The sequence below is a fragment of the Coffea eugenioides genome, chromosome 2, assembly GCF_003713205.1.
Source record: "Coffea eugenioides isolate CCC68of chromosome 2, Ceug_1.0, whole genome shotgun sequence".
NCBI classification, from domain to species: Eukaryota; Viridiplantae; Streptophyta; class Magnoliopsida; order Gentianales; family Rubiaceae; genus Coffea; species Coffea eugenioides.
Window position 1 is genome coordinate 5660997 of NC_040036.1, and position 26333 is coordinate 5687329.

At 35.8% G+C, this 26333-nt stretch overlaps 3 protein-coding genes across 6 annotated transcripts; all 3 read right to left on the reverse strand.

The window, feature by feature from the left end:
• Window positions 1-12075: 12075 nt before the first annotated feature.
• Window positions 12076-14956, reverse strand: LOC113761106 (CBL-interacting protein kinase 18-like). 3 transcript variants are annotated; one of them, XM_027303950.1, is made up of 2 exons: window positions 14816-14956; window positions 12076-13960 (listed from the first exon to the last, which is right to left on the reverse strand). In XM_027303950.1, exon 2 carries the CDS (start codon window positions 13637-13639, stop codon window positions 12308-12310), a length of 1332 nt encoding a protein of 443 aa, XP_027159751.1. In that variant the 5' UTR covers window positions 13640-13960; window positions 14816-14956; the 3' UTR covers window positions 12076-12307. The 3 variants fall into 3 exon arrangements, with proteins under 3 accessions (XP_027159751.1, XP_027159749.1, XP_027159750.1); XM_027303948.1 differs by having other exon boundaries at window positions 12076-13971; XM_027303949.1 differs by having other exon boundaries at window positions 12076-13995.
• A 1910-nt stretch (window positions 14957-16866) lies between these two features.
• Window positions 16867-20787, reverse strand: LOC113761069 (uroporphyrinogen decarboxylase, chloroplastic). The gene is made up of 6 exons (XM_027303887.1): window positions 20516-20787; window positions 19437-19558; window positions 19087-19197; window positions 18669-18857; window positions 18035-18160; window positions 16867-17678 (listed from the first exon to the last, which is right to left on the reverse strand). The coding sequence occupies exons 1-6, from the start codon at window positions 20625-20627 to the stop codon at window positions 17163-17165; spliced, it is 1176 nt and encodes a 391-aa protein (XP_027159688.1). The 5' UTR covers window positions 20628-20787; the 3' UTR covers window positions 16867-17162.
• Window positions 20788-21677: 890 nt separating this feature from the next.
• LOC113763185 (5-amino-6-(5-phospho-D-ribitylamino)uracil phosphatase, chloroplastic) lies at window positions 21678-25768 on the reverse strand. 2 transcript variants are annotated; one of them, XM_027306926.1, is made up of 11 exons: window positions 25580-25768; window positions 25357-25476; window positions 25000-25068; window positions 24757-24858; window positions 24617-24671; window positions 23796-23869; window positions 23301-23384; window positions 23069-23209; window positions 22530-22595; window positions 22328-22437; window positions 21678-22020 (listed from the first exon to the last, which is right to left on the reverse strand). In XM_027306926.1, exons 1-11 carry the CDS (start codon window positions 25685-25687, stop codon window positions 21852-21854), a joined length of 1098 nt encoding a protein of 365 aa, XP_027162727.1. In that variant the 5' UTR covers window positions 25688-25768; the 3' UTR covers window positions 21678-21851. The 2 variants fall into 2 exon arrangements, with proteins under 2 accessions (XP_027162727.1, XP_027162726.1); XM_027306925.1 differs by having other exon boundaries at window positions 24754-24858; window positions 25580-25767.
• Between the last annotated feature and the right edge of the window lie 565 nt (window positions 25769-26333).

Below are 26333 nucleotides of genomic sequence, written 5' to 3' on the forward strand. Positions count from 1 at the left end.
AGAGTTATTTAAAACTATCAAATCATGAGCGAAAATAACTCAATGGTCAAAGAGACAAGTTGAGGAATTTTATCATGCTGATTTTGGTTCTAAGAGGTCTAGGCGAACATGATATTTCAAGAAAACCTACCTCATTTCCAATCCTAAATCCATCAAAATTATCATCAACAAACACTTTTGCTACCCAATCATGATCACCAAAATTACCCATCTAACCTATTATCTTGCTATCCAACTTCTTAATAGTCTCCTAGTATCATCAAATGTCCTATCTTTGATCAATCCATCTATGTCGGTCTGTCTCTTCTAAGACCTACGAACAACATAGTAATTTGTAAGAGTCAATTGTGCCTTCACTCCACTTCCTAAATCGATTATTCAGATTTTTTCTCAACTCTGTGAAATGAGAAAGATTAAGCCTATCTGTGATGACCCCACCTCCCTCTAGGACGTACCCCAAGGGTTAGGGAACCGCCTGTCCAACTCTCGTCAGAACTCACTGATTCACATTAATTTCAGAGATAGCATTAACTGTAAAGTAAGCACAAACTTTCCCAAGAAATATTGCAACTATCCAACTTACAAAACATTCATACTTAAGTATACAGCTAAACGGATCAAAATACAAGTAATTCAATCACCTCACCAAGTATAAATAGGATGGCGATTATTTAAAATGAGGACTATAACTTTTGAGCTCACCATTCTTTGGATGCCGAATCAATAACACGATAATTCTTCAATATACCATGTACATGCTACAAATCATCCGAATACACAAGCCAAAGTACAAGTCAAAAGGTAAGAACTTGAACAACTAGTACTATAATACAATATCGACCAAATACAAGTTTAAAATTCCTAATACAACTAGTACTACTCTTGTCTCTCTCATCCTCGCACCCTGTTAAGGAAAACAAAACTAAAGGAATTTTCTAAAATTCAGTGAGGTTCCAAGAAAACATGCAGTTAAATTGGCAAAATATTTTTCACATATCTCAAAAACTTAGAATGAAGATAGTAAATAGTTACAGCTAATGTCATGGATCGTTCACACATTCATATAGGCACTTTAACACCAGCAAGAAAAGGATACGGTACTGATACGGTGGCTTCCACCAGGTTCTAGGCAGAGCACCCAAGATTCAAATGTTGATACAGCTGATATGGTGGCTCCTGCCAGAATTTCGACAGTGCACCCAAGATTAAAACGTTGATATAGCTAATGTGGTGCTCCTGTTAGATTTCAAGCGTAGCACTTAGTTCCGTACAGTGTTTCACTTGCAGTTAGTTTCGCAGTAATATCTTCCAAGTCCGTTGACACTCCGTCAACGTTTGAAATATAGTAACAAGTCTAGTAGAATATCGCTCATCTCCAATCTCCATCCACCGATCAACCCCCTACCGGGCTCGAACACCATGATAACGGAGATGGTAACAGAGGTGCTAATACTCGAGTATACTGAAGTAAGAACAAGTATAGTCGATGAGATAACTCTCTAATCGATTTAATCAAGATAGAGGTACTGAGACGGGAATGAGAGGCACCTCCCACTCGAATTGAATGTGGTAATACTGCCGCTCAGCCCTAAGGTCGATGAGATAACTCTTGAATCAACTTAATCAAGATAAAAGTACTAAGACGGGAATGGGATGCACCTCCCATTCGAATTGAGTGTGATACATACTATCGCTCGACACTTACAAGTCAATCACAAGCACAAACACAAGTACATGTCAATCAAGTTCAAGTAAGTACAAGATCATTCAAGAAGGGGAGGACAAGTGTGATAAAGTACACCCTCACCTAAGCAGTAATAAGCCAGTTCAAGTAATAAGTCATTTTTGAACCACAAGTAGCATGGAACATGCAGTTGAAACACTCATATAATCAAATGGACAGTCACATCTCGGTTTTAGGATTTTCTTAGCTCATCATTGACTCTTGAGACATATCCACGTTTTAATTACACATCATCTTGATCAAAACAAGTGAATGACACAAAAACTCCAATTTTAAAGATATTATACATGTAGGTTAAAGATATAGGGTTTTGCAACCAAAAGCATGAATATAAGGTCAGAACCCTTGCCTGTACTCTTGGTTTCTTTTGATAGAAATTTGTCGTCAAGATGACTTCCAATTTTCTCCAAACACCAGTGAATTTGTTCATACATATTATGTTTAAAACATGAAATGTTTAATGAGTCAAAAGGTACGAGTTTATAGCTAACATCTTAATATTAAAGTTGGAGTTAAAGCTCAAAGAAAATGGTAGCTACATGTTCTCGATTTAAGTCAAAATTTTTTTTGTAAAATAGCATCTATTTGTTACAAGTAAGGTCGAAATTTAACCATGGTTCATGACTGGGAGTTTTTCCCCCAAAACAGGTTACATGTTCGTGGATGGCTAATCAAAAACTCAACTTTTTTCATGGTTCAAATATAAATTAGGCAATGCCTCATAATGTAATTATAAGGCATGAGTCTCTTTGAAAAACTGTAACAAAATGGAAGTTATAAGCTGGAAAATCTAGTATGTAGTTCACGATTTAAGCAAACAAATTCCAACGAGCTTCACCTCACTTTTGTCACCAAAACAGCCCTCTCATACTTATTTCAACCATAAATCACATAAAATAGGCTTGTACCAAGAGAGGTGGTACTACTCATGGATTCCAGTAAAACTCAACAAGAAAATTTACATTTAAATACAAGAAGTTCAAGTTTTCTCTATTGCTCAAAGCTGGAAAATTTTCTAGTAAGAAAACAGTTTGCTAAGAGAGTTTTTCTTCAATAAAACTCTTTGTTTATCACGTAAACTCAACATGCATATAAAAATAATATGTTATGAGGGTTATTGAACAACAACCTAAAAGTTTTGCAGCCCCAAAAGTCGTGTACAAATCAGAAATGTTTCCTCCTTTCTCACTTGTCCATTCAAGTGGATTTCCAGCAGTTTTTCAAGTTGCTCTCTTGTCAAGTTATCAAGTTGTCACTAGATTCAACGGTGAACATACCATAAGTATCATTCAAACAAAAATAAGACATGTCTTAACCAAAATTTGCAAATAAGTGCTGCACTTACACAGCTTACTCTCTCGACAAAGCTAGAGAAATTCCAACAAGAATCATAACCTTAAAACTCAAGTTTCTCCATAGAGCCCACATACATGTCACTATTATTGTATTATAAAGGGAGATTAACGGCATGCATGCAGTTTTGGAGCCAAAAGTTATAGAAAAGTTGAAAAAAACTCATCAGCTCTCTCTCTTGGTCCAAGCTGGAAAAATTCCGGCAACAAGCACTTGTTTGAAAAAATCATAACTTGAGTTATAAATGTTAGAAAATCATAAAATTTAGTCTGTTAAAAATTAGACTCAAAGCACTAACAATCTTTAGAAGATAGCTCAAAGAGATTTAGTTCATAAGTTAGTCTAAATTGAGCCACAAATTACTACAATATTCTAGCTTTTACTTGTGCAAGGCAGATTTTTCAGTCCAATTTGCTGATTTTCTGGTGCACATATGAAATGAACCACAGTTCCAATATTAGACCATGTTAAAGATCCCTGAGTCTAGTTTTAAACACAACTGACGGCACTCAATTTTGATTTTTCTACACTAAATTACGATCATTTTACTAAACCTGCCTAGGGGTGACCTTAATTGTTAGGATCCCGATCCGGATCGTAGGATCATACGATCCTACGATCCGGATTAAGGTTAACGATCCAATCTACGATCCTAATACGATTCTACTATTTTCAATAAATTAAATAATAATTTTAGTATTTTGACTATATCTTTGTGTAGAAAACTCGAAATTGAGTGTCGTTTGTTGCGTTGTAAACTATATTCAGAGTGCTTTAAATCCATGTAAATAATTAAGCCCAATTCCAAACCTAGAAAATTTGATGAATCTTTAAATTTGACTCATATAATTCACTAAAGTGAATAAATGATCTTTGTTATAGGTTATCACATGGAGCTAGTGTTTTGTGTCTTTATTATAATAAATTAATATGGTTTAGAGCCTTTAGAAATGAATTAACCTTAATTAACAATATAATTATATTGATTGCACATGAATTACATTATTTGTTACTATATTTATGAATTGCAAACTTAAAAATTATAAATATGACAATTTATTACATTTTTTGTAGGATCTACCGATTCTACGATCCGATCCTACAATCCGATCTTGCAAACCAAAAAACGATCCTAGGTAGGATCCCGATTTTGAAAACCTTAGGGTGACTGTCACCTGAAATTTCAACCTTTCACTTGAGTTATTCCAACTTTATTGCTGCCCATAACTCATATCTAGGCCAGCAATTTGCGACCAAATTCAAGGACAACATGCTATATATCATATTAAACAAGAAATATAGCATTTAGAGCATGACTTCCTAGTCGAAACTCCTCAAAGAGACGAGATAGCAGGCTGTGACAAGGATGAAGTAAAGTTCCTCCAATTTTCCTCAAGCTCTCTTCATTTTTTCCTCACCAAAGAACGTATTTTTTACTTAGTTTCATCCATAAATCACACAAAAACATATTTATAACATAAGGTAAGGTATTAATCAAGTATTTCCTAGTAAACTTGTAGCAACATAAACCAAAATGTAGAAGAAATGGCAGCCTTCACTTGTTCGGTTCAAACTGGAAACTTTCCAGCCACAAACAAGATACTTCCACTAATTTCTACCTCTATCTAATTTCAAATCAAACATGTATTCACATCCCTATAAAGTATAAGGAAAGATTGAAGTTTTTCAGCCATATTACCTTATTTTTCTGCCACAAATCAAGTTGGAAGTTGGCTCACCTTCCTGATTCTTCCATGGTTCAAGCAAGCTAGAAAAAAAATTGTAGGCAGTCCCCCTTCTTCTCCTTTGGTCCCTCAAGGTTGAAATACACTAGGTTGAAATATATCCGCATCCTCGAAAACCCCAATTCTTTTTTGAATGAGAAATGACACCTCCCCATTAGAACAGTACCATCCAATAGCAACCACAGCTTGGGCACTTCTTATTAATTTTCCCTTGAAATCACGCTCAAATGGTTTAAAGCCCATGTCATTCTTAAATATACCCTGATAAGATGCACATGATACTTATATCTTAATTGCTGCCATTGAAATAATAATCAAATTGATACTTTTTTTTTACTTACCCTTGTATAACAGTAAAAGGAATAATGTCGGCGTTTTTTCTTAGGAAGAAATTTCCTTACATAGCTGCATGAATGGATAGAAGCTGGATAAATTAAGCTCACAATTCAAAAGCAGAACAAGAAATGATGGTAGGGGAATTTTTAGTTCGCGTCTGATCAGGCCTCTGTTAGTCTTGTGTAATGTAAACTTAGAAACGAAATCAAGAAATACGGTACAAGTGAAAAATATGGTGGCATGTTAAATGTCAACAGTGTTCAAGAAAGTACGATACTGTGTAGCCAGCACTCAATCCCCAATAATTGGTCAGCCTCTTTAGTCTTTATGGAAAGTAAAAGCTGGCACAAATATTTTGCATTTCCCTGAACGCAACGGAAGGATGGATAATGTAGAGTGTAGACGCCCCAATTCAGTTTGGACATTCTTGAATTTTTTATATATAAATAAATAAAAACAGGAAGGGGTCAGAGGATGCGCCTTTGCCGGTTGCCAGAGTTGGCTGTGATAATTAATGGGTGATAGAAGAGGCAGTACTAAGAAAAATGGACATCTCTCTTTATTTGGGTACACTGGGCTTTGTTTGGATAGAGTATTATTCCAAATAATTATTTGGAATAATTACTGTAGCACTTTTTGTGACGTGATGTTTGTGAGATAAAAGAATAGTTGAAAATATAAAAAGTTGGATTGAAAAATGTGTTTACGATGCAAGCGAAATTTTTTTTAAAAAAAATTTGCTATCCAATCATTTTTCAACTTTGAAGTTTTTCAGACACGCTGCAGAAGCTAAAAAGTTATAATCCTCATATTGAAATTAATTATGGAATCATTATGCTATCTTCCTTCTCGTAATATCATTTTTAATTATTGGTTGCGTCTTTGCCAGTTGCCAGAGTTGGCTGTGATAATTAATGGGTGATAGAAGAGGCAGTACTAAGAGAAATGGACGTCTCCCTTTATTTGGGTACACTTCGTTTTCATTTTTCAACTTTGAAGTTTTTCAGAGACGTTGCATAAGCTAAAAAGTTATAATAGTCCTATGATAATTAATGGGTGATAGAAGAGGCAATACTAAGAGAAATGGACGTCTCCCTTTATTTGGGTACACTTCATTTTCATTTTTCAACTTTGAAGTTTTTCAGAGACGTTGCAGAAGCTAAAAAGTTATAATCGTCATATTGAAATTAATTAGCGAATCATTATGCTATCTTCTCTCTCACAATATCATTTTTAACTGTTGGTCACGTCTTTGCCAGTTGTTAGAGTTGGTTGTGATAATTAATGGGTGATAGAAAAGGCAATACTAAGAGAAATGGACGTCTCCCTTTATTTGGGTACACTTCGTTTTCATTTTTCAACTTTGAAGTTTTTCAGAGACGTTGCAGAAGCTAAAAAGTTATCATCGTCGTATTGAAATTAATTAGGGAATCATTATGCTATCTTCTCTCTCGTAATATCATTTTTAATTGTTGGTTACGCCTTTGCCAGTTGCCAGAATTGGTTGTGATAATTAATGGGTGATAGAAGAGGCAGTACTAAGAGAAATGGACGTCTCCCTTTATTTGGGTACACTTCATTTCCATTTTTCAATTTTGAAGTTTTTTAGAGACGTTGCAGAAGCAAAGTTAATTAATTAGGGAATCATTATGAAATTAATTAGGAAATCATTATACTATCTTCTCTCTCGTAATATCATTTTTAATTATTGGTTGCGCCTTTGAAAGTTGCCAGATTTGACTGTGATAATTAATGGGTGATAGAAGAGGCAGTACTAAGAGAAATTGACGTCTCCCTTTATTTGGGTACACTTCATTTTCATTTTTCAATTTTGAAGTTTTTTAAAGATGTTGCAGAAGTTAAAAAGTTATAATCGCCATATTGAAATTAATTAGGGAATCATTACGTTATCTTCTCTCTCGTAATATCATTTTTAATTATTAGTTGCGCCTTTGTCAGTTGCCAGAGTTGACTGTGATAATTAATGGGCGATAGAAGAGGCAGTACTAAGAGAAATGGACGTCTCCCTTTATTTGGGTACATTTCATTTTCATTTTTCAATTTTGAAGTTTTTCAAAGACGTTGCATAAGCTAAAAAGTTATAATCATCTTGTGATAATTAATGGGTGATAGAAGAGGCAGTACTAAGAGAAATGGACATTTCCCTTTATTTGGGTACACTTCGTTTTCATTTTTCAACTTTGAAGTTTTACAGAGACGTTGCAGAAGCTAAAAAGTTATAATCGTCATATTGAAATTAATTAGGGAATCATTATGCTATCTTCTCTCTCGCAATATCATTTTTAATTGTTGGTTACGCCTTTGCCAGTTGCCAGAGTTGACTGTGATAATTAATGGGTGATAGAAGAGGCAGTACTAAGAGAAATGGACGTCTCCCTTTATTTGGGTACACTTCATTTTCATTTTTCAACTTTGAAATTTTTTAGAGACGTTGCAGAAGCTAAAAAGTTACAATCGTCATATTGAAATTAATTAGGGAATCATTATGCTATCTTCTCTCTCGTAATATCATTTTTAATTGTTGGTTGAATCTAGATATTACTTTATAAAATGATAAACTTTAAGAGAAGTTGGTATAATTTTTAAAAATGAAAAAGAAGTCAATAAAATAGTCAAAAATCTCATGAAAGTTTCTAAAATTATACATCTTACATCTGCAGTGGGACTTGGGTAGAAACGAAGAACAACCAAGCAATTATTATCATATGTACATCACTAGACAAAAAGGATATATTATATATATATATGTATATATATAGAGAGAGAGAGAGAGATAGAGAGAGAGAGAGAGCAATGCTCATCCTGATTAAGTCTTTCAATTAAGACATACCATATGACATATCTTTGAAATAATGGCAGAACAAAGCGCAACTCAAAAAAATATGTCACCTTTAGCGCCACAATTATCAAACAGAAACAAATATATATATGTGTGTGTGTGTGTGTGTGATTAATAGAAAATGAAATCCTTCTTCATCTACAAATTTTGATAAACTCCGATGCTGTTTTGACATATTATATGTGTTTCTTCGTCACATTTTTTTAGTAATGCTTAAATATAGTAATCGCTAAACATCATTATCCACCTTATATACTACAAAACTAGTGTGAACACCCGTGCTACGCACGATGCTGACATTATTGAAAAAAATGAAAATAAAAGGGTGAATTAAAAAAAGTTAAAAAATTGTACCAACATAATTAAAATATAATATCTGTCTAACAATAGTTTGAAATATGATAGAATGTGTATATTATTAAAAAATTACCTTTTTTCAGAAGATAGATCCTAAAAAAATAATAGAAATTTATATTAGAAAATGAATTATATATGAATAAAAATGAATATAATTAAATATTGTTAAAATGAAATACTTACAAATATTATGCATTCGATTTGATAATCTTGCATGAAGGTGTGAAAACTCTTCACTCCAATCAACTTTTAGTACGAAAGCCAAAATTGGTGATTTAATTAATTCTGTTGAATTTTGTGGAATGTGTACTACAAATGAAAATGCACGATCTTTGTATGAATTGATTCGTTGGTTGAACAACCTATCACCATTGTCCTGAGAATTAAGTACGTGCGAAATTCAAAATTAGTGTATTTTTTTTTACATAGTTTATAAATAGCGTTATAAAAAATAAACATATATAAAAAAATTCTACCTTCCTTTGTAATTCTCTGAGATAAGAAGCATCACAACCAAATACGAATCGTGCATGTCTGTCTTGTAGATTAAGATGCATGTTACTACTGGAATCTTTGATTTATATATTATATTATACCTGTTTGACAAATAAAATGTTATATACAATATAGAAAAATTTGTTGAAATTAAAGGTACATGAAATTAATTACCTAACAACAGTGTCGACCACATCATTACAATGCATACATACTGTTTTTGAAAAAATGACCTTCACATAGTTGTCCATAATTTTTGCATAACTCATAGAACATGTTTTCTCTGTTAATGTTCTGAATGTAAGCAAGTATTCGAAAATATTTAACCTAATAAGAATGAAAGAAAGTATATATTATGATTATAAAATTAAAAAATTTGTGCAGTTATTAAATTAAATAGAGTAAGTTTACCGTATGCATGATTGTATATTCAGATATCCATATTCTCTTTGAATTTGCTATCAACAATGCTTGTGATGTTGCAAAATTGTTTGATTTCAACCACGTAACTAACTTTCGAGTACATGTATCATTTTCAAACCTACGATTTTTTGAAATACATGTTGATAAGAGTATGAAATAACATTAAAAATTTGATGTAGTGTTACTAATGGAACTCACCAACTGCGCAGGTATCGAGCAAAATCTAAATTATAATTGATATACAATTTGCTAGCTCCAATTGTACAAAGTAATGGTCTTGCATAACATAGTTATATTCGCTAAAAAACTATTCAAATTATATAGAGTATAAGTAAAAGCATTTGATTTACCTCTAAAATTTCATACGCAAATACCACATGCTAGTAAAATATTAATTTTTATAGCAGACTGATATTATAGGATTTGTAGTATATTCAATAACTTGATACTCAAATCACCGATGAGACAAAGTTTGTTTAAATAAGCTTTACAGTGTCCTAACTCTTTGCAAAAAAAAAAAAGGCTAAATAGTCCTAATTGGCAACGCAAGTTACGGCAACGTGCCAGTGGCATCTAGACCTAATTGTGTTTTTGGTCAAAATCTGGTCATAATTGATTCTACTGTTTCTTGATCATGTTGTATGCTTTCGAATTAAAATTATATTAAAATAGCATGTGAATAAGCATTTGTCTTTAATGAAAGAGTAAAAAAGATTTAAAGTATAAATAACAAACTATAAACGGTTTATGAAATAGATTAGGGGAAAGTTTTAAATTTTAAATTTGACTGGTGATAGGGTATTAAAATAGCATGTGAATGAGCATTTGTCTTTAATGAAGGAGTAAAAAAGATTTAAAGTATAAATAACAAACTATAAACGGTTTATGAAATAGATTATGGAAAAGTTTTAAATTTTAAATTTGACCGGTGATAGGGTTGGTTATAACCCACTACTTTTTATGCATTAAAATAAATACAAAAATTTAGAAAAAAGAATGAGAAGTTTGGAAGTCATTGAGAGGGTCTCTGCTAAAAACTCCTTCTGCAATACATATAGATATATAGATTTTAAGCAAACTCCCGCACGCCATTGCCTCGCTCATGAAAAATGATGTACAGCGGTCGGCCTCTACGAGCATATTGTTCAAACTCGATTATGGAACACCACCAAACATTTGGAATTGATCGTTGAAGTATCTTCTTCTCTCTCTCTATATATATTTTTTAACAATAGCTTTTATGTAATAGGAAAATGACAAATTGCGAAAGCTGAACTTCAAAAAGAAAGTGATTGATTGGTAGCAACTCCCCAATGGGAAAGCGCCGAATTGAGATTTTTTTTTTTTTTTTTTTTTTTTTGCGGGGAAGAATTAGAGGAGTGGTAAGAAGGGATAAAAGTGATTTAGGTGCAACTGCAAGAAAGAGCATTGTCGAAATCATTCAAATTGCGGCTTTCTCAGTCCAGCGGATGGTCTAAGCATGAAAAGTTAAACAGCTGTGACACTACGGGTCACTCCCGTCATTGGGTACAATTTCATACTAATTCGAAAAGGAAAATGAAGATCGGAGAAATAGACACGTAGATTGGAAGGTCTTTATTCCCGGATTGCTACAGCAATTAATAGCACCCAATTGAAGGACAATGGAAAGAACCAGAACCAAAACCAAACAAATTTTATAGATTCACACGCCCAATTATCGCCATGTGTACGGGAACATGCTTTCCCACAAATTATACACGCAATTATATAATCTTCTTGATTGAAAGTGTGATGGTTTATGCGACACACTTTGTATAGGCGTCGTCGACTGTGTGGCGTGGATGACAATTGAATTGAGATGCAACACGCATGGAATTTGCCAGGGCAGGATAGGTTCGAGGGAAATTTCTGCATCCTTGTTTGGATTGGATTCTGATTTTTCGTAGAAAAATTTCCACGTTCAATTGAACAGAATAAAAGTCAAGTGGCACCCTCCTAGAGCGAGCTTCTATCTCACTGTAATAAATTTCCATGTTTTGCCGGTTTGGTCATCGCGAACTCGGTCTAATGTAAATGTAGTTCGATTTTGTGAACCTCAAACGTATCATATAATTAACGTACATCTTACAATTTTTTCGACCAATTCAAACCATGAACCGTTTAGGCGACAGAAACGAGTCTCGGCCCCTCGGCCCTATCCTGAAAGCCTACTTCCTGCGCCCTTCAACCCAATGGAAAGGAAATATATATATACATTTTTTGGTAATGATTGCGCATTGGGCCGAAACGTGCAACTTTTACTGTTGGAAGTAATGGGCTACTCGATTGATGTAGAATCCAGTCTTTCTTCCCAACCGAATATAGAATTGAACACAGGTTTTCATTGAATGGACATCATTTGGCAATAATTAGTCATCTTCAACCAATCGTAAGAAGGAAAGAAATAAAATTTGATGCTTTGTTCTTTATCGTAGTTTAATCAATGTACGTACGGTGCCATACAGCTCGCCATCACAAAATTGTACTAAGTTGTTTTAGTGATTGATGTCTCGAGCTTTTCTTCTTTGTTGGTCTCCTCTCCTGAGAATATGAACCTCTGGGGTTCTAAACAGGGCCGCCAAAATTCTACGGATTGAGAAGAAAATGAAAACCTTGAAAGCTGACCCAAAACTTTCTAGTAGTATTAATTTCTAGATATGGCCACCTCGGATCACAGCAAATTCATTCACCGATTACTTCCATATTATGGCCAATGAATCTAGTGTTGAAAGTCCATTCAATTAGAAATGCTGTATAATGAATCCACACAAAAGGAAAGTTACAGAAAATGAATATGGCGGCGATGGGACAATTTCCAGCAAACAAAGTCACAAAAGGTTCATATAAGTTGAAAATCATTTGCAACACGCATTCAGACAGCAAAACATACACACATGGAAATCAACTAAATTGGCAACTTACACACAGTGAATTGAGTATGAAGTCAGTAGCTTCTCGTCGTCATCATCACTGCTATTGTTGCTGCTCGCCTTGCCAAGCCCAGACAATTTCTGTCAAAGCCGGTTTTAGATTCTGTTGCAACACCTTCAGATAATCCAATGCATCTCCGCTTGACTTTCTAACCTCCACCAAGTGAAAGGACGAAGTGATTTCGAAAATTTCAACATCGATGGACACAGTCCCATTTCTACAATCGTTCGGTTGCTCCAATTTCATCACCCCTCCTTCCTTCTTCATGACTTTCAGCTTTAGACGTCTAGCAATTTCTTCAATTTTGGATATGAGAGAGGGTGCGGACTTTTTTGATATAAATTGCACTTCTTCCTTCTGATCATTCCTCACAAACAAACCAGACAAGTCGAAACCGGTTGAAAGGGAGATTATGTCAAATGCATTGAAGTTAGTTGGCTTTGGTACTTCTAGCTTTGTCTCGGTAGAAGGACCGCTGCAACACTCATTAAGATCAAATGCAATATCAGCATTTAAGGGATTCTTTCCCTTGTCCTCTATACTTGCTCTTAAATCTCTCTGATCCAGCCCTTTCCTGAACCAAGTGTTTTCCATAATTTTGGCTATGGAAATCCTAGTGTATGGACTTGGGTCGAGGATCCTTGATAGCAGTCTGCGCACTTCTGGAGGAAACCAATTCGGGCATTTGTACTCAGCCTTGCTTATCTTTCTATACATATCCATAAGATTCGATTCATGGAATGGAAGATAACCAGCCAGTAGAACAAATAAGATTACACCGCAAGACCAGATATCAGCTTTGGCACCATCATAACCTTTCCTGCTAATAACCTCAGGAGCAACATAGGCGGGGGTTCCACAGGTTGTATGAAGCAACCCGTCTTGCCGCCTAGATTCAGCTAGAGCACTCAAACCAAAATCTGACACCTTTAAATTCCCATTCTCATCCAGCAGCAGATTTTCTGGTTTTAGATCACGGTGGTAGACACCCCTGCTATGGCAAAAGTCAACAGCAGTGATCAATTGTTGAAAGTACTTTCTGGCAATGTCTTCCTTGAGCTTTCCCTTGGCGACCTTGTTAAAAAGTTCACCACCTTTGGCATACTCCAAAACGAAGTAAATCTTGGTTTTGGTTGCCATGACCTCATAAAGCTGTAGCACATTGGGGTGTTTAACCAGTGCCATGACAGATATCTCTCGCTTGGTCTGATTGATCAGTCCAACCTTCAGAATCTTCTCTTTATCAATTATCTTAATGGCTACACTCTGCCCGGTTGCAAGATTTCTACCATAGTAAACTTTTGCAAAGTTTCCTTGCCCTAGTAATCTTCCAAGGTCATACCTTTGCATTAATATGTTTGTCTTATTATCCATTCTAATCAGAAAACTACTATACACCTTCTATTATACTCTCCTGCTTGTACGAATATTTGGTTTTTACGGGGCAGGAGTGGTTTTATTTGAGAAATTCAACTGTCTCCCTCGTGCTTCAACACGAGAGCAAGGCAACAAGTGTTGCTTTTATTCTGCAGCTGTCCGCAAAAAATTGATATGCCATGATTCATGCGCCCGACCTCATCAAGAATGAACAAATCCACCCAAGATGGAAAGGAAGGCACTTTGACATCAGAGTGACAAGTACTCGCATTCAGCCACATCTTTCTGCATTCCCAAGTAATTTTTGACCAATGGTACCTGCCAAGCTTCTGAAGTAAACGGATAGGTGTTTTCTATCAGAAATACCAAGCACAATTTCACAATGGTGAAAACAATGGAATATAATCTAATTACAATAACAACAGGAAAAAACAAAAAGTTTTGACCAGTGAAGAAGCGGAAACAAAATGTTAAAATTGCATTTCGATTTTCCATGAAAACCAAACAATGCTGAAGAAACTAGCTGACATCTGAGACTCAGAAGGTAGCTTTTGTTACATTAACTTTTTTCTTTACCCTTAATATTTCTGTGCTTATAGACCCGATCCCCCCCCCCCCCCCAAAAAAAACCAAAAAAAAAAAAAGAGAAAAAACGGAACAAGAAAGACAAAATCTTGCAGATCATAAATTTCGCAAGGCTCATTTACGAAATTAGAGCCCTCATGGAATTTGAACATAACAGAGCACCCTCTTGTGGAAGATTACCCTCTTGTGATTCGATCGTTTCATTCAACATTGCAAGATTCATCTCCAACTTGTATTATGATCCTATACGATAATTGATGACCCAGATCTTCCAACTTCATAGCACATATAATCACAAAAAAAAAAAAAAAATCACCATAGCCTGATGCCTTTACCAGAAAAGAAGAAACAGACAACGGAGGTATAGTTTTGGCAAAGAAAACTAAGACCATTACCAGATGCAAATAATTAGTTCTAATATTCTCCATCAACGGAGTCATCAAGGAACAAAAAAACACGAGATATGAAAATGGGATCGAGCAATTGCAAGAAAATTACTATCCCACCCAACAAACAAATATCGTTAAAAAGGAGGAAACAGAAAGAAGGAAACAAAAGAATGGGAGGCAAGATATAAGAGAGTAATACCTTGGGTTTGCACTCAGATGAACTCGTTGGATTTGTCGGAAGAAATGAACAAAGGCCTGCAGAGAAGTGAGGCGAGGGGAGATGTATTCGTACACAACTTTTTAATTCGGACACCAATTATTATGAATAGTAGTAGTATTATTAGTGTACAAATAAAAGAGGCAATTTAACAAGAAGAATAAATTAATTTAAGTAATACGTAAGTAGTAGCACTTCCCTTTTATTAGCGCGGGACCGAATTTAAGGCAAGGTCCGGTGTCTGTCGTATAGTTATAGGTATGACGTGAGGTTGTGTTGTGGCTTAGTAGCTTGCCTACCTGTAAACCCGTCAACTAGAACAGTTGACACCTGTGTGGACGGGACAGGTGGGTATCACCTGTCAGGGGTAATTTGGTGATTTCGGTGAGGAGGAGCCAGAAGAAGAATAGTTTATGGATTCCTTTTCTGTGGGTAGTTCTTAAGCTCCTCACGAACCATCCAAAGTTACCGGCTTTTGGTAGTTTCCTGTGGGTTTAAGTTTAGAATTTACAAAAGTCAAACTGTCGTAATTGACAAAAAAGACATGACATTGTTGTCGGAGTATGTGAGAGTTCTTCTTTAAGGCTTAGTAGCCACTCTGTCAGGTGTGTAGTCCCACATCGAATATGGGAGGGGGATTTGGGTAGTTCTTAAGCTCCTCAGGAACCATCCAAAGTTACCGACTTTTGGTGATTTCCTGTGGGTTTAAGTTTAGGATTTACAAAAGTCAAACTGTCGTAATTGACAAAAAAAAAATGGATTCCTTTTCTAACCTTTTTGTAGTAGCTGTAGTTTGGCATGGTGGACTGGACCCACCGACAACGATTTGCTGAGGGTTTGGGGGACCACAATCAATTCGTAAAATTAGTAGTAGTAGTAGAAGTGTAGAACGGAACCTAGAACGAACGAATTCTGTGGAGACTCGATGATCTCTGTCTGTCCATTCTGATCTTTCGAATGGCTTGTATGGGGCTGCAAATGTCCAGCTAGATTTGTTTCTATTATGTGGTATTTTTAAAAGCTTAAATATTTGACTCTCATCCTTTTCCCCTCTGTTTCTGCTTTCTACTTGGGATTTCTTTTAATTACAAGTAATGGGCAGAAATAATCGATTTGGAGTCTTCTCAACCAATAAAAATTAGATTGAACTTTTCCATTTACGATGCATGATGATTATTTCGAATTTAACTTTAAAAGCCAAGTTACAATCAATCCGTTTGGATTAGCTATTTTTGGAAGTATTTTTTGAAAAATTTTACTGTGGCAGAGTTTTTAGTGTATATTTTGAGATATTTTTAGAAAATATTTTGAAATATTTAAAAGTAGAAGAGTTTTTAAAATATGTTTTAGGATATTTTTTAAACATTAAAAAAAATTAGACTACTTTTTAGAGTAATTTTTTTATAATATTTGAAAAACTGAAGGATCTAAACAGAGCATTGTATCACAAAAAACATTTTAAGTATCGGAGAACATCTTTTAAGTAATTTTTCAACTTCAGGTTGTTTTATCTCAAAAATAACATGGATGGCTCCAAGGAAGAGGAGTACACACAATTCTTTACTAATAAACAAGTATTTATTTTCCATTATGGGCCTCTATCCATGTAAGGTTTTATTTGCGGGCAAGGCAAACACTTAGATAGACTCAAGATTTTATTTGCGAGCACAGCAAACACTTAGATAGACTCGATCATGTGATTCAAATTTTGTCACACCTTCAATTCTTATAAGCCATGTGGCCAAAATTTTTATTTTTTTGGAAAACGAAGAGGCCCTGAGAATATATTTAACTGAACTGATGATGAGTTTCTGAGCTATATATGCTGCTATTTCTTTAATATGTATACACATCGCCAAGTGGGATCGATTTAGTTAAGCGGATGGTAGTAAGAATCTAATGATGTATAGATTTCATGGCTTACAATGTTGAAACACAATAGTTTACTTACATGGTAATGGTGTTTTATCTCAATAATTATTCAGGATATCACATCCCCTCTAAAAAACTAAACATTGGCTGGGGCACCTAACGAAGTAAAAATCATCCTGTTTCCAGTAGTATTTAAGACGGACGGCAAAATGTTCCTAATCAGTATCCACATTCTTCATCGCCGGGGAATAAGTAAGCTTACATCTTACAGCCTGTAGGACCTATGCAGGTGACAAATAGACAGACTCTCAAAAGTTTTAGCGCAGATAGTTGTTGTTTTACATTCCACTCAAAAGTTTTACATCCTTGAGCCGCAACTTGCCAAAAAAATTGACTAGTGCTATAACTTGGCTAGCAATACAAGTCAGTTCAAAATCAACTATCTCTACACAGGAATCTAGTATCTAAGTCCTTTGGCAACTTCAAAGAAATGAGCAACGTTCTCCTCCGGCGTTCCTACGATGATGCCGTGTCCAAGATTCAAAATATGTTTACCTTTTCCAGCTTTCCTTACAGTATCGTTGATACGGTTGGTGATGAACTCTTTTGAACCGAACAGAACACCAGGGTCCACATTACCCTGCACTGCTACGTCAGGGCCTAAGCGCCTTCGACCTTCAGCCATATCAACAGTCCAGTCCAAGCTGATCACATCCACACCCGTCAAAGGTAGTCTCTCGAGCAAGCCTCCTGAACCACTCGCATATAAAATCAATGGAAGTTCTGGATGAGTTTGTTTCACGGAATCCACTATCAGTCTTAAATAAGGCAGACTAAACTCCTCAAAGTCAACCGGACTCAGCTCTGTTGCCCATGAGTCAAAGATCTGAACAGCTTGAGCTCCCTTGTCAGCTTGATACCGAATATACTTTGCCATAGAGGCTGCAAATTTTTGAAGCAGCGCATGAAGAATCTGCATTTAACCCAAAAAAAAAAAGGATTTAATTACAATGTCAATTTGTGACATGTCATGCAGGGTCAATGTTTTCCTATGATGTTTTCCAACAGTACAAACAATCACTGAGACCTCTTTCTGAGCCTTCTTAATTGTGCTTTAAAAATTATTGCGGTAGGTGAAAATGAGCTAAAAGTATTTCAAGGGATTTTTATATTCTATTTACTGCAGAATATAAAGTACGGAAGACAAACCAAGTGGACTGTTAGATAGATCCACATACATCGCAACTTCATCTACAAATTTTGGTAAAATAGATGTTTATATGTTTTCAATCCAAGAAATGATCGCAGAGAAGGGTACACTCAGTTTACCTTGGGCTGTGAGAAAGCTAGCCTTTTGATTTTTGTAAAGTGCTTGGATGAACCACCTTCAACCACATATGATGCTAGGGTGAAAGGGGCTCCAACAAATCCAAGCACTGCTGCTTCATTGTTAACCTGACCAAAGAAAAGACATGTCAGCGACCAATTAAGTTAACCTCACATTGTTAATTCCATTAGATATCTGTAGCAACCTATATCCTACATTAGGAATGTTGGAGAGCTGGGATATGCTTGGCAAATGTGATCTTATAAGATGCAAGTAGACTCGTGTTCGACTATGTAAAAAAACAATAGTAATCGATAGTTTCGTTTCTTTAGATGCAGATCCATTGCAGTTGAAGTGAAGAAAGTATCAAACTAGAGAACAGTATCATGGGAAAGTACCACAAATGTCCAAGAAAAATCTGATTTTCCAAATCTCAATGTTTCAACTTAGTTTTTCAAATGTAAAAGAAACACAATGTTTTCAGTTTTGAGAAACATCTCAAACTGCACAATTATCTTATAGTATACAGTAGGAAGGTCAAAGTAATTGAGCATATAAGATTAACTAGTTCCAATGTGCAGAATTATTTCCTGCCTCAAATGCTCATTGAAACAACAGAAGGAAGTGGAGCCAAACCTCCTTCCGCAAGATTGTTAAAGCTTCACCAACATATGGAACTGACTCTTCTGGAATGAATTCTCTAACTTTCTCAACATCAGCAGCTGTGCTCAGAGGATCAAATATGACTGGGCCTTTTCCTTTTACTATGTCAAATGGGATATTCATGCCAGAAAGTGGGGTAAGAATGTCTGAAAACAGAATGACCTGCAATAATGAGCAATAACAGAAGAAGCTTGTGAGAGGAAATTGTCATTTGCAGTTACATTAATCAGCAGTGCAGCATGCATCCTAAAGGTAAATGTAGATTTGCAAGGAAAACCTAACTCATCCACAAACAAGCACTAAGAATGATGCTTTTGTAGGTAATCAAAAAGGATTTTTCAGTTGCAATATGCTCCACAAAAATTACAAGGTGCTATGTACACATACATACCCCATCAGGCCGAAACACTTGCCACGGCTGTAGGGAAATTTCCACCACAAGGTCGACATTTTCTGATCTTTCACGGAAAGATGGATACTTCTCGCATATAGCTTGATAGCTCTATTAAAGAAATGCAAAACCACTCAGCCCTCAGTTGAATGATACACTGACACTTAGAGAAACAGTGTAGAAAATGACTTGAATGTAAACAATTTTAGCTGTAAAATTCCAGGCACACTCAAACCACAGGACTGCAATCACTTTCCTTCATGCAAACTCTCTTGGGTATATAAACAAAATGACATTGTATTGACATGAATAAGAGAAACATCATCCAAACAGTAGACGTATAAACCTGCCTTCATGTACCTCCCAGCTTGTCTCATCAGCCAAACCGGTGGTCTGTCCACTACTTTTCCTCGAGCAGCATTAAGCAACAAAGGCTCAGTGACACTGACGGTTTTTGGTTCGGCAACAGTCCCTGGAAAATGGTAGGGCCGTATTTAGAAATTCCAAGTCAAGTCATCACCCAACATAGGACCTTAAAGGCAGACTTAATTCCTAATGTCTGTCTGGAGAGTAGTACTATTTGGATTTGATTTGACCAAATTTTTTCTTCAAAGAATCATTTCCAGAACTTGGATTCTCCTTGCATTAATGGCAAAAACATCTTAGGCTGCATGTCCTGTTTACTACACCAACTAGCACATCCAGTATGCCACAAACGTGTTTCCAAAGAGATGCACACAAACTAGCACCAGAGATGTCTACGTATATTTTTCACCCATAGTTAACTTTACAGAGTGATTGACCATGTGAAATGCATCTAAATACCTTTGAACATTTTCCAAACAGATAATTTTTGAGTTGTACATCCAAATGGTAAAATGAAGTTTGATATGATATCATCCGAAGGGTGTAAACCCTAACTACACAGCACAGACAGAAAACACGCAACTGATCCAGGAATTTGCATAAAAATATAAGCCGGTATCTTAATTCAGAAAACAATGAGTGCAACATAATCATAAATAGAATTTAGCCTCCGAATCTTCCATGTTTTCAAATTATGTTTCAGAGCATTGAGCAACAGAAATAAAAATTTCAATTGGGGTCCCAAATTTTTCTAAGGTTTAACATCATATTTTAAACCACCGAACGACAGGATCATGTAAACAATTGAGCTCTAATTGAAAATTAGTTTCTCTACCTCAACAAAGATCTAATCCTTCAACGGTAGAATCCAATGGCCAGGAAAAATTACATAAGCAAACACGAACAGAATTGGACCCCACTAAAATTAACTTTAGAAAGACCCGAAACGCGTTGACAATTGCAGTCACAAGTGAAAACCCCAGTTAAAAAGCTTCAGATTATGCATCAAGATTATACTCGTACAGGGCAAAAAAATTGCTAAGTTTCTAGCTTCAAATTATACCTCCAACGGCGCAGCATATGCTGGGACTGGGCTTGGAATTCAAACGCCAGGAACTGAAGTTTGAATTTGAGGAGATTGAGAAAGAAGAAACCGAGCTGTAAATGCAAGACATTATTCTATCTAATTGAAAATTTTGTCAGCAGAAACAATCAGATAAAATTGGGCCTGAAACTGTTTTTGAGTCTCCCCCAAAGAAGAACTTGTATGGGATTTTGATTTACCTTTATTGCATGGGGTGGACGAAAGAGCTTGGATAAACAGATAAGGGGACGAAATCTATCTTCCTTAGACTTCAGACCACTTCCCAGCTCCGAATGCAAGTCCACGGGGTCCACTTTCGTGGCTTAACTTTTTGGTTTTCTTGTTTACCCATTTTTTTTTTAGTATAAGTGAAAAGATTTATATTCGAAAACTCTCGTTTACATTCTCTTATTTCATATCATCCGATCTGTCTTTCAACTGTTTTCCCCTATGTTGCTTTTTCTGTTAATAAAAATTTGATTTTTCTATGGACTTTTGGGTTAACAAAAAAATAATTTAAGAGGCGAAATTATCTCACCCGCATGTCATCAATTTTTTTTTTTTTTATGTTTTAATGATAAACACATCAAAAGAAGTGGGTGAATTAGCACTAAAAGTTTTAAAATTACCAGTACTGATCCCCGAATTGCAATACTTATAGAGAAAAAATTGATATCAAGGATGCATAAAATATTCAACACTATTTGAGTGGAATATGAAAACACTTGTGCGAAATGACAAAATGAATTTACTCTTAATTTTTGGCTAAAGTAATGCGAAATTGGTTAAATTTATCACGATTGCCTAACAAAATTTAAACTGGTTTTCAAAAATAGATTACCCTTTATTGGCTTTGATCTTGAATTCTTGATGCATCTTGAAGGTCCGCAGGCATTAATGCACTAGCACTAATGGGGCACCTGACCTGTTGCGAGAATTGCAGAAAGAAGAAGGAACGCAGGTTTAAGCGCTACTTTCAACAATTAATGGCCTTTTAAGAGTTGGATTTATTGTGCTAGTTTATTCATTCCTTTCTTCGTTATTATTGGGTAAAAAAATAAAATAGTTTCATCCTTTTCACCCACACCATCGAAAATTCAGGCCCATTAAGGAAGTTTTCATTTCTCTACAAAGAAGGAAGTAACGAAGAAATAATCTGCTTTCCTATGATTTTTAACAATGAATGTGTTCTGTACAAGTGAAACATATCACACTATCGATTTCGAGAGAGAGTAGTATATCAATTTTGACGGAAAAGAATCAGGACATAAGCGTCACTTGATATCAATAGAGAACAGGACGATTCCCTCTGCAGTTAGAAAATTGTGTCAATAGTAAGCTTCCTTCTAGGAGGAGATTTCTCGATTATTTGCTTCTGCATGTCCATGAAAGAGGAACCTTTATGCGCAAACAATCTTCGAAGGTTGATAACAGAGAGCTCAGTAAAGCTAGCGACCGCAAGGTCAGCCTGCTGTAGCTCATACCTGCAATGTTGGGGCACCAAAATCAAGTTAGCTTTGCCGGGTTAAAAAAGAAGCTGAAAGACGAGCAAATCTACAATGAGAAAATGGCAAAGACAAGAGGTTGATACTCCGAACTGCTTGTATCCAAGTACCGAACGGGAAAAGCTCTTCACCATCCCAATATGGTGATTATGCACATGCAAAGAAATCAAGTCCATAAAGAAAGATAAAATTGAGTAGAATATTACAATTCGCTCGACCTTGAAACTTCACTACATCTTTCTGAAATAAAAGACAAGCACATACAATCATCAACATGAACACTTACGCTGGGTGAGCACCAATTAATGCTACAGCCATCATTGTACAGTTATGAGCAGCAGTTATCCCCCTAGGATCATCTTCAAAAACCACACACTTCGATGGCTTCCTGTCCAACTGCAATATATTCTCAAGCAGATAAGCACACCCAGAAAATTAAACCAGTGTCAAACAAAAATTCTAGCTTTTTCATTTCCACTGTCTTATACCTTCACTGCAGCAGAAAGAAACCTGTGCGCTATGGACTCCATACCATCTTCCTCGGCCACAACTGCCTGCACCAGATAGGTCATGAATTCAGACAAAGTGCATAAAAAATAAAGGAGAGAGACAAACAGGCACGGAGAGAAAAAGATGATCACATTAGATTCATTTTATAGATATCCAAGAGCATCAGGCTTGCTCTTTCAACCTATCACTGTTAGAGATTTAAACTGGTTCTGTAAGAGAGGTTTCAGGCAAGTACATGCAATAAATATGTCATTTAGTACACGTGCAATCAGACTGAATGTATGTTACCTTTGGGATTAGTGAAGGTCCCACTACCAGTGAGCACATAGTAAAAAACAAGGCAAGTGTGTGGACTAAGAGATAAACAAAGTTCACCAGACATAAATGGAAAATCAACACTTCGTTAAATAATATTTACGAGATAAGACTTGTTACAAGACACATTACTATACTATGGTTGTCATAACAAAAGGCAAAGCCTATATATTTATCTTGATGAAATAAAATAACATGCAACCTGAAAATACTTTATAAGACCCATCCTTTCCAACGCCTCAATCATACTTCTCCGATCAAGACTTGAGACGACAGCACAAGGGATGCGTGCAGTTGACACTGCATCTAACCAATCTTTTAGTCCTTCGACTGGTTTTGAAAGCTGATGATTGAGCAGATAAACTAGAGACTATTAATGATACTGATATGTTACATTTGTAACAGAAAAAAGAATGGTGCTGAAAGGTGTGGACCTTGAGAAGATTGTCATAATATAACTGCGAAAGTCTCAGTTTTAATCTGTCCATATCATTCTCTGCCTTCTCCCAGAGCAAAACCTTCAATTTCGCAGAAGATATTATGAATCAGACAGTAAGCAATGAAACTTGACTATTGCAGCTTCCTGCAGACCCCAAACAAACAGAAGAAGAATATCCCCACTCTAAAAATGAGAAGCATAAGACTATCCAGACAGGAAAAAATGAATGTTAATGGGAAGGAATAATACATAGAAGTGCTTGTGCTTGACAATAGATGGCACTGGATATTACTACCTTATTCTTTGTACATAACAGAATGATATGAAGAACTAAAACAAATCATGCTGGTGAAAACCAAGGCTCACAAGCTACTACTACCAATAAGCAAATAATAGTACATTCCGAAAAGAAATAATCATCAAATATAACAGAGAAAGTTTGGAATTCATTGTCCATTTGTTCAGCACTAAGGAAGCCAGAATTTGAAACCTTATGTAAAACATGTTCAGCACCAGCATACAGCATGAGTCTTTGTATTTCATCGTCTTCAGGAAACTCCTTTCCTGCACAAAAGCCACATAAAAATGCACTTATGAAGTCGTAAAGGACAAAAGAATAAATTATGTTGTTGTTTAAAAGTCTATAGGAACTTTCATCTCCAAGCAGGAAACTAAAGACAAACAATTGAACAAGAAAGTAATCATGGGAAAATTGTGTGCACAGCAATGATTTAAGAGGCTGAACAGACAATTTAAAATAAGAGAAGCTCTACCAAGTTCCTAAAAGTTAGGAGAATACCAAATGTACTTAAAGTTCTACGGGACCACATAATTAGAACTTTCAGGATTTGATCATCAATGTGAAGATTGCTCCTAAGGGGGGAAAAGGGGACTTTAGCCAACTACTTGCTTGATTACTGGATGTAGCTTTAACCACATGCACACACATGACCAATACTTTCATTCCTTTCCAGAATGATAATAGCAGATATAATATCATCTTGATCCCATAAATTAGCAAACTTTTACTCCCAAAAAAAAAAAGAACAGGATATGGATTTTAGCTGTGGGAAAAAACAAGGATAACCAAATCTCATGCTCCTTATATTAAATACACATGGAAAATTATATGTCGAAAAGATCTAGTAACTTCTGTAAACAAGATAAAATTTCTTCCGTTGCTTTGCAACAAAACCAAGGTAAAGCTACAATTCTGCCTGAATTTCTTCTGTTGCTTCACAACAAAACCAAGATAAAGCTAAAATTCTGCTCCACAAGTCATGAAGCCATTGCAAGAAAAAGCAAATTCACCTTCCTCTGAGGCAAGTTTTTTCCAGGCATTTAACTTCAAACCTCGAGTATCAGCCTGAAATCCATCCAAATGAACATTTTGTTAATAAACAAAAAATCTCGAATAAAAAGAGATGGTGGTGAGGTTGAAACTGTACCACCACATTGTCCCAAGAGAAGATAAGGCCATATGCTTCATCAGGTTTCATGGCATAACGAATTCTCTGAAGAAAACCTTCTTGCAGCCTATCATTCAAGAAATCCTGGACAAAGCAAAGACGTTACTCTTAAGTTGTAAGTGATAAAGACGGTGCCATTGCAGCAGGAGCGGCGCATACACAATCCAAACAAAGCCAAATCGACAAAGAGTGCATCTAATCCAAGTAGCGCTTTCTGTAGCTTACCACATCGATTTTGAGGGGCCCATCTGGTCTAAAAGTCTCAAATCCCTCTCCATATTCAGCTCCAATTGCCTTCCCAAGAGAAGAAAAGGACAAAAAGAAAACAAATGACAGAACAAAAACGAACTTGATTAATATTGCTCTTCCAAGACACAAACTTAGTCCAAGGAACGAAAATCAGACCCAACTTCTACGTCATCAGTACAGCTAAACAAAGATTATCTTCAGGAAGAAAAAGAGAGCCAGAGTCATAGAACTTATCTTTTTAGTAAATCTTTCAAAGAAAGACAGTTAAATTACTGCCTGTGCATAATCAATAAAGAAAGCAAACAAAATAAAGGAGCGGAAAACCGAAAGTACCTCTTCGATGAAAATCCTGGTGGGGATAATTGGGAACCCATTTCCTTGGGGCCCACAAGCCTTGCTTATGACCAGGGAACGATTCCGATGCTGGCCTACTGAGTTTGAACGTTTAAGTCTCTGTTAATTTAGGAAATTTGTTTTAAAAGAACAAATGGTGATATGCTTGCTAATCATCGAATTAATACAGAAATAAAAGCAATAAGGCGAAAGAGAGACGAACCGATAGTCGGAGCTGTGAAGAAAACTGAGGAGTGAACGACGCCGAAGAGAGAGGGTGGTGGAGAATAGGCGCGGAGGAGGAGCTGGTGCAGCTCAGAGCATTTTCCATGTTCAATTCAACCACTCACCAGAAAAGAATGGTGAGTAGAAGCCTCGGGGGGTCCGGAATATGAATCCAGGACACGAGGCCGGGGCGGCTTTCAACACTATCAGCCTTGTAATCTCTTCCAGAGAAGAGACGTTGTAGAACATCTTGGGCCTTTATTATTGTTCGGTTTCATAGAAAGTTGACTTGGGCCTTTTGAAGTCGAAGCGGATGTGGGCTTTTATCCATGAGTTAGCAATGGAGCAAATTTTGATTTGTTTCACCAAGTTAGTTAGCAAGTGGTACATTTTATCCATAGTAATTTTTCCCCTCACTAGCTGTGTCACAATTTGATCATCAAATCAAAGTTCTAATTTCATTTATAATTCGGAAGTCAAAGAAGTATCATTTGTTATTATCTTCTGTGTGATCATACGGGCAACCTTTCACTCTTTCTGCAAATATTTCTTTTGTTGTTCTACTTCTAAGTCAAGTGCAATGTTTATCCCCCAAAAAAAAAAGAAAAAGAAAAATGGTAATGTAAGTGCAATGAAATGTAACCTGCCTTTAGTCGTGTAGTCTTCTTCACTTTAAAATTAAAAATTATGTGAACACGCATTTTAGGGGAGTTTTTTTTTTTTTTACACTTTTTAATTTAGAAAATGGCTGG